This window comes from Theropithecus gelada, chromosome 4 (assembly GCF_003255815.1).
Source record: "Theropithecus gelada isolate Dixy chromosome 4, Tgel_1.0, whole genome shotgun sequence".
In the NCBI taxonomy this organism is placed as follows: Eukaryota; Metazoa; Chordata; class Mammalia; order Primates; family Cercopithecidae; genus Theropithecus; species Theropithecus gelada.
In genome coordinates, this window is record NC_037671.1 from 9,480,128 (window position 1) to 9,492,209 (window position 12,082).

At 45.9% G+C, this 12,082-nt stretch overlaps 1 protein-coding gene across 1 annotated transcript in view; it reads left to right on the forward strand.

The window, feature by feature from the left end:
* The first annotated feature begins 294 nt into the window (after positions 1-294).
* Positions 295-12,082, forward strand: part of LY86 (lymphocyte antigen 86) — a 64,254-nt gene continuing 52,466 nt past the window's right edge. Inside the window, exons 1-2 of the mRNA XM_025383130.1 lie at positions 295-619; positions 894-1,038. Of these exons, the coding sequence (XP_025238915.1) occupies positions 551-619; positions 894-1,038 (214 nt within the window). The 5' untranslated portion in view covers positions 295-550. The remainder of the gene's footprint in view (positions 620-893; positions 1,039-12,082) is intronic.

The window sequence follows — 12,082 nt, forward strand, 5'->3', positions numbered from 1 at the left end:
ACTCTGGTCCTCTTACACTAAGGTGGAGCTGGGGCAGGGTTGGGGAATCAAGACTGAGAAACCTCGCTGTCCTGCAGCAGAACGGAGATACATGGAAGAACGAAGACAGAATCTTGGCTTTGAAGAGAAAGTGAGATGTGATGTCAATGATCCCGCTAACACCAAAACCATTAAACCAGCCTCGTTAAGGGGGGCCCCACCTCCCCACCCTTCCTGCCTTTTCTACCAAGCCAAACCCAGAAATAGAACACGGCTCACTTCTCAGGGCTACTGCCTCTGCCTCAACTTCAGAGACCACATCTGCAGCTCCCAAAACAAGGTCTGTTCTGCAGCTGGACAATTCACTGCTAAAATCCCAAACCGAAGAGCAGAGCCAAAGCCAGAGGAGACAAAAGTGGCCATAGGGCCAAAGCCTCATTCCAGATTCCAAATATCATTCTGCAACCCTCTTGCTATCAACTGTTGCCTGCTGGCTGCAGCCAGGTCCCTGGTCCACACACAGCCTGGATCGGAAGCCTGCAGAGACACGGAGGCTGGAGATGGGAAACAGATGGTGGCCTGTGCTTTGCCTTTCCCAAGTTTACAACCTCACCTGGGCTGTTCTGAGGAGCCCCGAGAGGTAAGTTCATGCCTCACTACTGCCCCTCTCCCTGTGAAAGCAGAAAGTCAACATGTATCCTACCCTAGAATAGACCAGCCTCACCTGTAGATTCAAGGTCCCGGGGGGACAGTATCAAATGCTTCTGCTCACTGCCTTTTACTTCTGACTGTGGTTCCCAGGGGGCCTAAAATTTGAGAAGTGAAACTGAACATCCCACCGCCTTGGTGAGGGGAGAGGAAGAAACTTCACGGGCTTTTTATTGGCCGGTTATTTTTCTGTGTATCCCACACAGGCCCTCACCATGAAGGGTTTCACAGCTGCTCTCTTCCTCTGGACTCTGATTTTTCCCAGCTGCAGTGGTGGCAGCGGTGGGAGAGCCTGGCCCACACACACGGTCTGCAGTGACAGTGGCTTGGAAGTGCTCTACCAGAGTTGCGGTAAGCCCTTGCAGTACACCCATGTGTGTTTATGGGGAAAGTAAGGCCCACAGATGTGAGCTGTTAGTGCTCAGCTGGGGTGGGTGAGGGGAGAGGGGACCAGCAGCTGAACACATTCTCCACCGGCAGCAAGTCTGGGAGGGCCACTGGGAGCCTTTGGGAGAAGGAGAGGTGGGGCTGGGGCTGGGAGCGGAAGAGAGAATGGCAGAGCTACAAAGAGTACAAGACAGAGAAACTGAATATAAATACAGTCATTTACTAACACCAGAGAACCCAAAAGAGAACAAAATGATCAGTGAGTCGACCAAATCATCAAATCTCACCAGTTGAAAATTAGGAAAGAAACTTCCAGTAGGCCCTTCCCCAACACTGTACACCTGGGCTACCTTCCCATCTGATGTACTTTGCAAGTGAAGTGAAAAGATCACTCCTGCCCAAAGAGAAGATTCCTGTCCCTCTCTGGACACTTGCAGAGCTTTCACTGCAGGAGCAGCTCTCGTGAATTCAGCAAACACTTCGCGTGCAGCTCTCAATGCCAGCGTTTCTCAGTGCTAGAGATAATAAAAGTGCATAAGCCAGGCCTGTCACCCCAGCGGGCCAACCCAATATGCCAACAGATAAATTGCAATTCAGTGAAGAAAATGCAGTGAACTGCGGTAAGAAGTGTCAGAACCAACCAACTGGGCTGTGTCTTAGTCAGCTAGGGCTGCCATAACAAAGTACCACAGGTTGGGGGCTTAAATAACAGAGATTTATTTCCTCACAACTGTGGAAGCTGGGCTGGTTTCTCCTGAGACCTCTCTCCTTTGCTTCTAGGTGGCATCTTCTCCCTGTCTTCTCATATACTCTTCCTTCTGTGTACATCTGTGTCCTCATCTCTTCTTCTTCTAAGGACACAATCATATCAGATTAGGGCCCACCTTCATGGCCTCACTTTAGCTTAATCAGCTCTTTAAAGACCCTACCTCCAGCAGGGCGTGGTGGCTCACACCTGTAATCCCAGCACTTTGGGAGGCCGAGGAGGGTGGACCACTTGAGGTCAGGCATTCGAGACCAACCTGACCAACATGGTGAAACCCCGTTTCTACTAAAAACACAAAATTAGCAGGTCATGGTGGCACGCACCTGTAATCCCAGCTACTTGGGAAGCTGAGGCAGAGAAATCGCTTGAACCCAGGAGGTGGAGGTTGCAGTGAGCCAAGATCGTGCAATTGTACTTGAGCCTGGGCAACAGGAGCAAAACTCTGTCTAAAAAAATAAATAAATAAATAAATGAAAGTAAATAAATAAATAAAGACCCTATCTCTACATACAGTCACATTTTAAGGTACCATAGTCCCCCCAGTCTGCTAGGAATAAGTTCCAAGACTCCCAGTGGATGCCTGAAATCACAGATCATTTTGAACCCTACATATACTATGTTTTTTGGACCCAATAAATGAGACAGCTACTAAGTGACGGATAGGCAGGTAGTAAAGACAACATGGATATTCTAGACAATTCACGTTCCTGGTGGGATGGAGCTGGACAGCATGAGATTTCATCATGCTACTCAGAAGGATGCTCCATGAAAAACTTACGAATTATTTCTGGAATTTTCTATTTAATATTTTTGGACTGCAGTTGGCTGAGAATAACCAAAACCTTGGAAAGTGAAATCTTGGATAAGGGGGCACTACTGTACTGGGGGTTGGGACTTCAACGTATAAATTTGAGGGGATGCAATTCATCCCATACAGGGCCCCCAAGTGGGGAGCAACTCAGGAGCCCAGCCTCAGGATCACATCTGCTGTTAGAGGGACTGGCTTGTGCAAATGCATGGCATTGTGATATCTGCCACTTTGGAGGGAGATGGAGGCAAAATGCCATTTGAACTGCAGGAAGTAGGAAAGAGAAGTTGATTAAGCATCTGAATTGGTCTCACTCTAAGCTGGGGTTGTGGTGCTTGAGCGAGTACCTGATCCTACAACTGCCACCCAAAGAGCTGCCCAGAGAGGTCCAGATGGTCACTCTAGTCACCAGGGCCATTTGTTCAATTTGACCTTACTCTTTTAAAAATAAGGGACATTGAAGTGCACACACACACAAAAATTAAAAATAAGTAAAAGAGAATGAATGACTGGATGCTGGCAGTGCTGATGTTGTCACTCTAGGTTTTCCCATGGGGTCAGAACCACTAGCATCCCATTCTTTTTTGGTGTAGGATGAGAAGCAAGATGTGAGATAAATGGACTGGTCAGGGTTGGTTTTTCCAATTCATCCTTGAATAAAAGGTTGCCACAGCTGATCTGTCTCCCAGACTCCCCCTCTGCCTGCAGCCAGGCCGGTGCATCCTTTCAAGTCACTTGCAAGAGGACTGGGCATGTCAGGGAAAGAACAAGGACACATCACCTGCCCACCGGAGGATGGCTCTTTCCTCTGTAGGTGAAGTTGCTCCATGAAGTCAGTGAATGTCTTAGCCAAGCCACTCAGAATTAGAGATGGAAGAGATGCAGTTCTCATCCAAGGGGTGGGAAGATCAGACAGTTTAGCAACAGGATAAATGCTTTGTGTGAAAGGCTGTAGTGAAAGCAGGCATTGTGCACCAGTGACATGGTAGTCAGAAGATGGTGAGGTTGGCATCTGCATCTATTGGGAAAGGAGTCACCAAGCCTAAGTTGAGGCTTAAAGACTGATTAAAATAGTAATGATAGCACCTCATGTTGGTAGAGGCCACCATGCTAAGTGCTTTACACATATCATTCTTATGTTGCAGATGTGTAAACTGAGGGATAAAGATGTCATTAATAGTTAACTTTTCCAATGCCACACAGCTAATAACGGCAGAATTATATCCCCAGGGTCACAGAGAAGGTAAGACATTGAGGAACTATTGATGGAATTAAAACAAATTGATCCCCAGCCTGCCTGACTCCAGAGCCCATGCTCTAAAACTCCCTGTGGTCTAGAGTTTCATCAGCAGGCAAAGTGGACTAAAGGAGGAGTGAAGGGAGAAGTTTGGCGGAGAGAATGACACGTGTGAAGGCAGGAAAATGGGACCAGGCACAGGGTTCAGGGAACTGCGGGAGAGCTGAAAACACAAAGGGCTGAAAGAGGAAGTGGGAGATATGAGCAGGACCCCATACAATGGTGGGCTGCCTCTCTTTGGGCAGGAGGAGGTTGCATTTTGGAAAGATCCTCAGGCAGTAAACAGGAGTGTAGATTTTGAATTGGAAGCTATTTGAGGCTGAAAATAAGGTTTTCTCCAGGTGGAGCAATAATTCAGGAAAGAAACCACTAAGGCCTGAGTTGACATCATTTCCGCAGTCTTGATAACCTTGAGGAGAAGGGAAATTCACAAGCAGTTACTGGGCTCTGAATACTGACTAGGAAGTAAGCAGTTTTCTGAAAAAGCAGAAGTCCTGACCTGGCCAACTGTCAGTGACAAAGGAAAGAAGAGAGCCACTTTCTTTACTAAAGCAAAAGGAGGAACAAACACAGTCAGGGCCTTGGGTCTGCTAAATCCCAAGTCCCAGGGTTACAAAAGCCCAGGGACTCCACCCCATGCACACGCCACAAACAGCCACCAATGTATTTATTTATATGCTGCCTCCAGCATATACACGAAGATATGAGGAGATGACAGAAATACTTATGATTAGAAGGGGAAATAGGCAGCAGTGGAAGAAGCAGGGGGAGGGGAAGCATAAGGGAAAGTGCTATGGACTGAATGTTTGTGTCCCCTGAAGATTTGTGTTAAACCCTAATACCAGTGTGACAGTATTAGGAGATGGGGCCTTTAGGATGTGACTAGGTCATGAGGGTGGAGACTTTATAAATGGGATCAATACCCTTAAAAGAAGAGGCCAGAGATCTCCCTCTTTTCACCTCATGAGGACACAGTCAGAAGGTGGCTGTCTGTAAACCAGGAAGTGAGCCCTCACCAAGAATCTGCCCCTGCTGGCTCCCTGATCTCAGACTTCCATCCTCGAGGACTCTGAGAAATCAATGTTGGCTATTTAAGCCCCGCAGTCTATATAATTTGTTAAACTTGCCTGAGTTGGCTAAGGGGAAATCATAAAGGCAGGAAAGGTTAGGACACATGTAACAGATGAGGCAGCATGAGAGTTAAGAGCTTAGAATCTGGAGTCAGCGAAGCTCATTCTAATCTTGGGCCACACTCTAGATCTCACATTGTTGTTTATAAGGAGGGTGTATTAGTTTCCTGTTGCTGCTGTAACAAATTTCTACTTGGTGACTGAAAACAACACATGCATTCACGCATAGTTCTGTGGTCAGAGTCCAAAATCAATTTCACTGGGTGGGCAGGGCCTAGGCCTTGCTCCCTTAGAAGCTCTGGGGGAGAATCCCTTTCTTTTCTTTTCCAACTTGTATAGCTGCATTCCTTGACCTGAGGCTTCTTCCTCCATTTTCAAAGCTGACAGTGTAGCATCTTGCTTCCTTCCATCATCTCATGGCCTTCCTGTTCTGTTTCAAAGCTCCCTCTGCCTCCTTCCTGTAAGGACCCTTGTGATTAGGATAATCTCCCCAACTCAAGATCCTTTATCACATCTGCAAAGTCTCTTTTGCCACATAAGATAAGATTCACATGTTTCAGGGATTAAGAGGTAGACATCTTTTGGGACCATTATTTAGCCCAATATCATAGGGAGAACATATTACCTACCCAAAGGGCTGTGTGAAGATTATGTGAGAAGGACTACATGAAAGGTGCTTAGCACATACTATGCACTCAATACATCTTAGCTGCTGATGACTTTGTATGGTATTTTACAACTGATTGAGGTATAATAGACTCTGAGCTTCCTTGAAGCCAAATCAAGCAAGGAAATGGCATTGTTTCTAAAATAAAATTAGTTTTTAAGATGCCCAGCTTTTCCTGATATAGGGATGAGCGATGAGGGGAATTTCTCCCCAGAGTAGATGGCATCCTGGATGGCGTCTCTACTGAGATGCCATGGTGACTCAAACCCGCTGTTTCTAATGATGCCCCTTGGTGCAGGTCAAGAGCCCAGAATCAAGATACATTCTGCAAAGGGCCAAGGCAGAATCCTCCATGAATACAGCAATCACAGGTCAGGCTTCTTTGAGGGAGAAGGTTAGATTGTGTACAGGAATGGATAAGCTGCACGTCCTGTGGGCAATCCTCCATAAATATTATTGTTGCCATTGTTTTTGTTACTGGATGTTCATAGGGTCAGATAGCAGAATTCTGGATTGTATTTTTTGGCAAGAGCCCAGTGTTGTAATTTCACATGTTTTGACATCAACCAGGCAGAGGAGGACCTGTGACACATGCTCAAATGACTTATTGCCCCTTTGGTTTCCCTGATACTCACAGGCTACCTGGACATAGGAGTGGCTCCTAGATGTCGTGTAAGGCAGACACTTGCGAACTAGAGCCTGCAGGCCAAACCCCACTTGGTGCCTGTTTGTGTATGGCCTGTGAGCTAGGGATGATCTTTACATTTTTAATGTTAAAGAATTCAAAAGAAGAATATTCATGACACATGGAAATTATCTGAAATTCAAAATTCTGTGTCCATAAATAAAGTTCTATTTGACACAGCTGCACCCATTCTTTTAGGTGTTGTTTATGCTACTCTTGTGTTACAATGGCAAGGTAGGGCGATAGTGACCACATGGCAAGGCTCCACAGAGCGTTACATATTAATCATCTAGAACTTTATAGAAAAGGCTTGCCGATCCCTGGCCAAGAGTAGGAAGGAATCTCTTAAGCTCTTCACTGGATCAGAGTCTCAAGTTCCAGGCCTTCCAGATGATTCTAGCCACAGAGAAGCTGCATGGGCAAATGAACTCAATGGCAAACCCACCATGATTGCAAGGAATGTATAAGATCCCTTTCAGAGCATCATCATTGTCAGAATAATCTCTCCCTCCTGCATGCCATTTTAAAATTTATGAAGTCCTTCCATTGACAAAGCCTCATTTAATCCTTACAAACAGAGGTAGATAGGATGTTTATCTCCATTTTCTGGATATAGAAACTGAAGCATACACACATTAAGCATTTTAATAAAGTAATATACCTGAGCCATGATACAAACCTACGTGTCCTTACTGCATGCTCAGTGACGTAGAGCTATGTCACAGAACTCTAGTAGGGAGTAAGTCATGCCCTCAGACCCCAGAAATACAGGGTGAGACCAGGCAGAAGGCACAGCTCAGACGATAAGTCTTCAGGTAAAAAAGTGAAAACCCTAAGCAGTGTGTGGACCAGCAAAAGAAGGAGGATGGGGAGGAAGAGGAGATCAGGAAGAGAGGGAGGAGGCGAGGGAGAGGGAAGGAGAGAGGAGGACAGAAAGAGGGGAAGGAGGAGGAACAAGAGGAAAAGAAAGATGGGGAGAAAGAAAGGAAGGGGAAAAAGGAGTAGGAGGAGGGAAGGGAACAAGAAGGAGGGAAGGGGGAGGAGGATGAGTAAGAAGAGGTGGGGAAGAAGACAGGAGAAGGAGGAGGGGGTGGAAGAGGAGGAGAGAAAGGAGGAGGAATTGGAAGAGGAAGAAGAGGAGAGGAAGGAGGAGAAGGAGAGGAGAAGGAGGAGGGGAGAAGAAAGAAGAGAGGGGAGAAGAGAAGGAGGAAAAGAAGATGAAAGAGGAGAAAGAAGGGGGAGGAGGGGGAAGTGGAAAAAGAAGAGAGGGAGAGGAGAGGAGGGGCGAGATTCATCTCCTGATGAAAGAATTGTTTCCCTCCTGCCCCACCCTACCCCAGCCCCATCCTCTCTACACACATCCAGAGCTGGGCCAATTTGGCTCTTCCCAAGTATCCCTCAGAGGAGGGAACATACGGCTGCCTCAGAGGAGAAGGAGACCCACCACATCTCCATTTTTCAGCCATGTGCACCAAGTTCTTATTTGTTGCAAAGTGGTGTCTAGAAATGACATCTTCCAAATTAAAAGAAGTACATGTAGGGCCATTCTCCTATCATTAAGAACAGCATATTTTATAGTCAGAGCCCTCCTGCACAGGAGGCATGCTAATTTCCTGAGGAAGCCCTATTTACCACGCCCAACCATTCCGCTGTGGGATAGTCGGTGAGCAGGGAGGGGAGGAATCCCTATTCAGCAGTGTGTGGAGGGCTGTGGGCTGACCTGGCAGCCCCCTGGAAGCATCCAGGGTCAGTTTACCATGGCATCTGGTCACCAGGCTTCACACTTGCAATCAGCACCTGCTTTCCTCCCCTTAAAGACAGTCGGCCTTTAAGTCCACCTCTGCCTAAATAGGCTTCCCATGTTGCTGATATTTGCTACAGGGCAGGTGCTTTAGCTGACCTCCAAAAAGGCCTCTTAATTACAAAGCCTGAATCAAGTCACATGTGCCTGAATTGTCCATCAAAGTGGTCAAACAGGACAATTAATCAGACTTCAAGAATGTAGAACATCTCCATACAGAATAGAGGCTAAGCTGCAAACAACCTTGCCATGTAGCAGAACCAACAGGATATATTGATAAAAATGTTCATAGAAAACATTTTAAAAGCTGCCCCAGGAGAAAATGGATGGGGAAAATGCCACTTTCCTCAGAACCTAATAATTCTGAAGGAAATGGAGCATAAAACAAGCATGCCTGAAACAGCATCAAAAAAAGAAAAGAAAAGAAAAACACAGGTCATCTAGTCACTTAGGAATACTTTCAAATGTTGCACACAGACAGCAATTTCTCTTTTCGTTTATTTTCCCAGATTAACAAGGATCTAAAACTATAATTAAGGAAAAGTAGACAAATAGCTGGAGAGACAAAGATGCAATTTCAGAAGGATGACTCTGAGCGTGCAGGATTGAACATCTAGCTTCCTTGAGTAGGGCAAGGCCTTTTGGCCCAAATTTAAAGACAGGAAGTTGATAAAGAAACACAAGAATATTCACACTGCGGTGCAGATTTTTTTGATGCTAGATGAAAGTGAACGCGGCCAGAAGGGAAGCAAACCACGTAGGTGTGTTCCTGTGACCACGCCACCAACATCTTCTGGGTTTCCATTGGTGGGAACATTTTACAGCCCAACCTCCAAGCCAGAGATAATTCTCCAAAGCACTTTTTAAACGAGATGCTAAGTAACTTAGTGAATAGGAACCTAGAGAGGGAAAAAAGCCAAGAGTCTGCAGTCCTAAAGAGGCCTCTTCTGCAGGCAGGGAACGTTTTCCCAAACACTGTTCACCGCTATTGCCATCCTCAGGCAAAATCTTAATGGGCAGCTCTGCTCATGTTTTGGGAGGAGAATCTTTGGAGAGGTAGAGATGGGAAGGGCTGTCCTCCAGCCCAGCAGCTATTTTTGTAGAAACTACAGCACAGACAACACATTCCTAAAGCAGCAGCGATTGTGAGGTCCTGGGCATGGTTTCAGACCCAGGCCCGTGGGAGGGGGAGTGTAAAGACCAGAGCAGTTTCTGTTTTCTCCAGAGCCCAAGGAAAGCAAAGGTGGAAGAACCCATTCCCAGCTCCAGTAGTGCAGCCAGAGCTCCAGGCAGAACCCGACAGCACCAGGTAACCCATGATGCAGGAGCTCCAGGTGGACAGAGGTTGTCGATCTTAATTAGAGCAGTCGGAAGGCACAGAACGGGAGCAGGGCTGAGGATGGAGTATAGAGAGGCAGGTGCTTCTTCCAAAACCTGAACAACAAGGCGGGGTTTTCACTGAAATAAAAGGGTGACCCATCCGCGACCTACGTACCATCTAGGTTGGTGTTCATTCCTTTTCTGGAATGCCATGTAAGGCAATATCTGAGGCCGCTGATCCATTAGCTTTGACTGGGGTTCTAGAGACACCAAATGGGCAACAAAAGAAGCGTGCTGGGGTCTATCTATCGGGAAACTAGTATTTGCACCTCCGTCTGTGGGATTCGTGTACAGTAGGTAGTGTGCATGTCAGCATCCACCAGCCCCTGCCTGGGATCCAGGAAGGCATCACTGTGTGCTCCCTGCCCTCAGAACAGAAGTGAGTGGTAACCAACCCAGTGGCCAGGAAGAAAAATAAAATCTCCAGCCCGGAAATCTCCACTCACATTTCCAAGCACAATTTATAGTTCACATAGGCTGCCTGATCAGCCAGAATGCCCTCCAAGGGCTCTCTTATTTGAAACCTGACACCTTCCCTTCTGGCCAGTGGAAGCTACACCAGCCTCAGTGAGAAATCTAGGATAGAATTATCAGGATTCCTTTTGCCTCCTAACCATTAGAATCCACCCGTATAGCTGAGATCTTTCTTATTCAAAGGGCTTCTCTGTGTGCTTTAGTGCTCAATTTAGTCTTCTTATATTGTGTTTTTAAAATATCCCTTTAAACAATTCAACACTACTTACACAACTAATAAGTCAAAACTTTGTAAATTTAACAAATTAATTTTTGCAGACATACATACGCTGGCCACAAATTTGTCTTAAACATCTAATCGAATATAGCAGATTTTTAAAAATTTGCTTTATAAATTTCAAAAGCAGACAAAGCACACACAAATTATCACAAGATTATTCAACCCATTATTCTTTTTCTTAATGTCATTTCAAAATACTGATACCATGAGTTTACATTTATCTCTTTATTATCTTTGTACTGACATTTATTTTTACCTATACTCTTAAACTTTCCCAAGATTACAGTAAAATTTATCTCAGTATTTTTCTGGGTGTCTAATACATTCCAGACCAAAGATAAAGGCTACCTCTTCAGATCATCTGAGGATGCAGGTTTTGACTTACCAACCAGTTAATTCTGGGCTTGGTGGACAGTCCACAAGTTGAGCTCTCTTTACTTAAAGTTTACCTATTACATGCTTAAGATAATTTATGCCTCTTCTTTCAAAAAGTTCCCTCTACCCTGCTGCTTTTTTTCTCAAGTGACATGCTCTTTAAGTTGTGCTAGGTCAGTGTCTTGTAACTCATTGTCCCACCCTTATTGTATATTGACCTGGCCTGCAGGCATCATTGGAAACTCACGCCTGCCCTGGCCTTCTCCACATATCATTAGAGGAGTGATTTACAGGACATGATGAACTTTGTCTGCATGGTCAGGGTTAATCCTTACAACACTTAGCTAGTTCATCATCTTAGAACATGGCATTGACCTGTCTTTCCATTTGTACATTCTGTGCGATCACTGGTGCTGATTTGACTGTTGCCTGATATTCTGCCTAATGTTTATATGGGACCACTTGAGCTGATCAGTCCTCCTGTTCCATTTTTCCCAAGACTATCTGGCTCATTCACAACTCTTTGTCCTGACTCCTACTTGCTTACAAAGATAGAAAAAACTGCCTAGTTGTCTCTGATCTATCCATATGGATGGAAATGCTTGGAATCTCCAAATAACTAAGAATGAGGCTCCGTGTTCATCTAGTGTTTGGGACACGACCCAATTTCCTTCCCACCTTTGTTATCACCCAGACATGCCTGCTAAGTAATTTTTAAAGACAGAATCACGAGAGATGAGGTCTTCAGGAGCTCAAAACAGTTGTCTTCCTATTTCTAGGAACTGCCTGGTATTGTTAATGCCGTTCACCCCAACCAGCAGAGAAGAGGACTCTTGAGGACTTTCCCTTAACCTAACCTCTAGCATTCCATCAATGCAGTCGTAGTGGACTTTGGTCTTTTCAGTCAGTTCTTAGTGGCTAGGGATAAGAGGGAAGCATGCCCCAGTGTGGGGTGAGACACTGGAGTGGTTCCTGAATATCAGCTTGATGTCCTGTGAGGCTGAGTGATTGGTTTTTGACAGTCTGCCTTGCAGCTGATGGTGAAACATTGGGTTGCAGGGAGCTGTCACATGACGACCTATTTCCCCACAAGCCTGGTGCTCTGCAGGCACAGAGCGAGGGGTCAGCATTCTGCCAGTCCCTGCCCACAGGCAGACGGGGTTCCCTTATAGTACTGGAAAATGTTCAGGCAAGATAGAGCCTCAGGGCTTCACTCCAAGTGTCTCCTTGTTTAGAAAAGGAACATCCGAGCCAGAAAAGCAATGTGTCCTAACCATGGTCACAAAGCCAGCCAGCCAGCCAGCAGCAGAGCCCAACAGCACCCTCCCAGGCAAGCTCTGCTTCT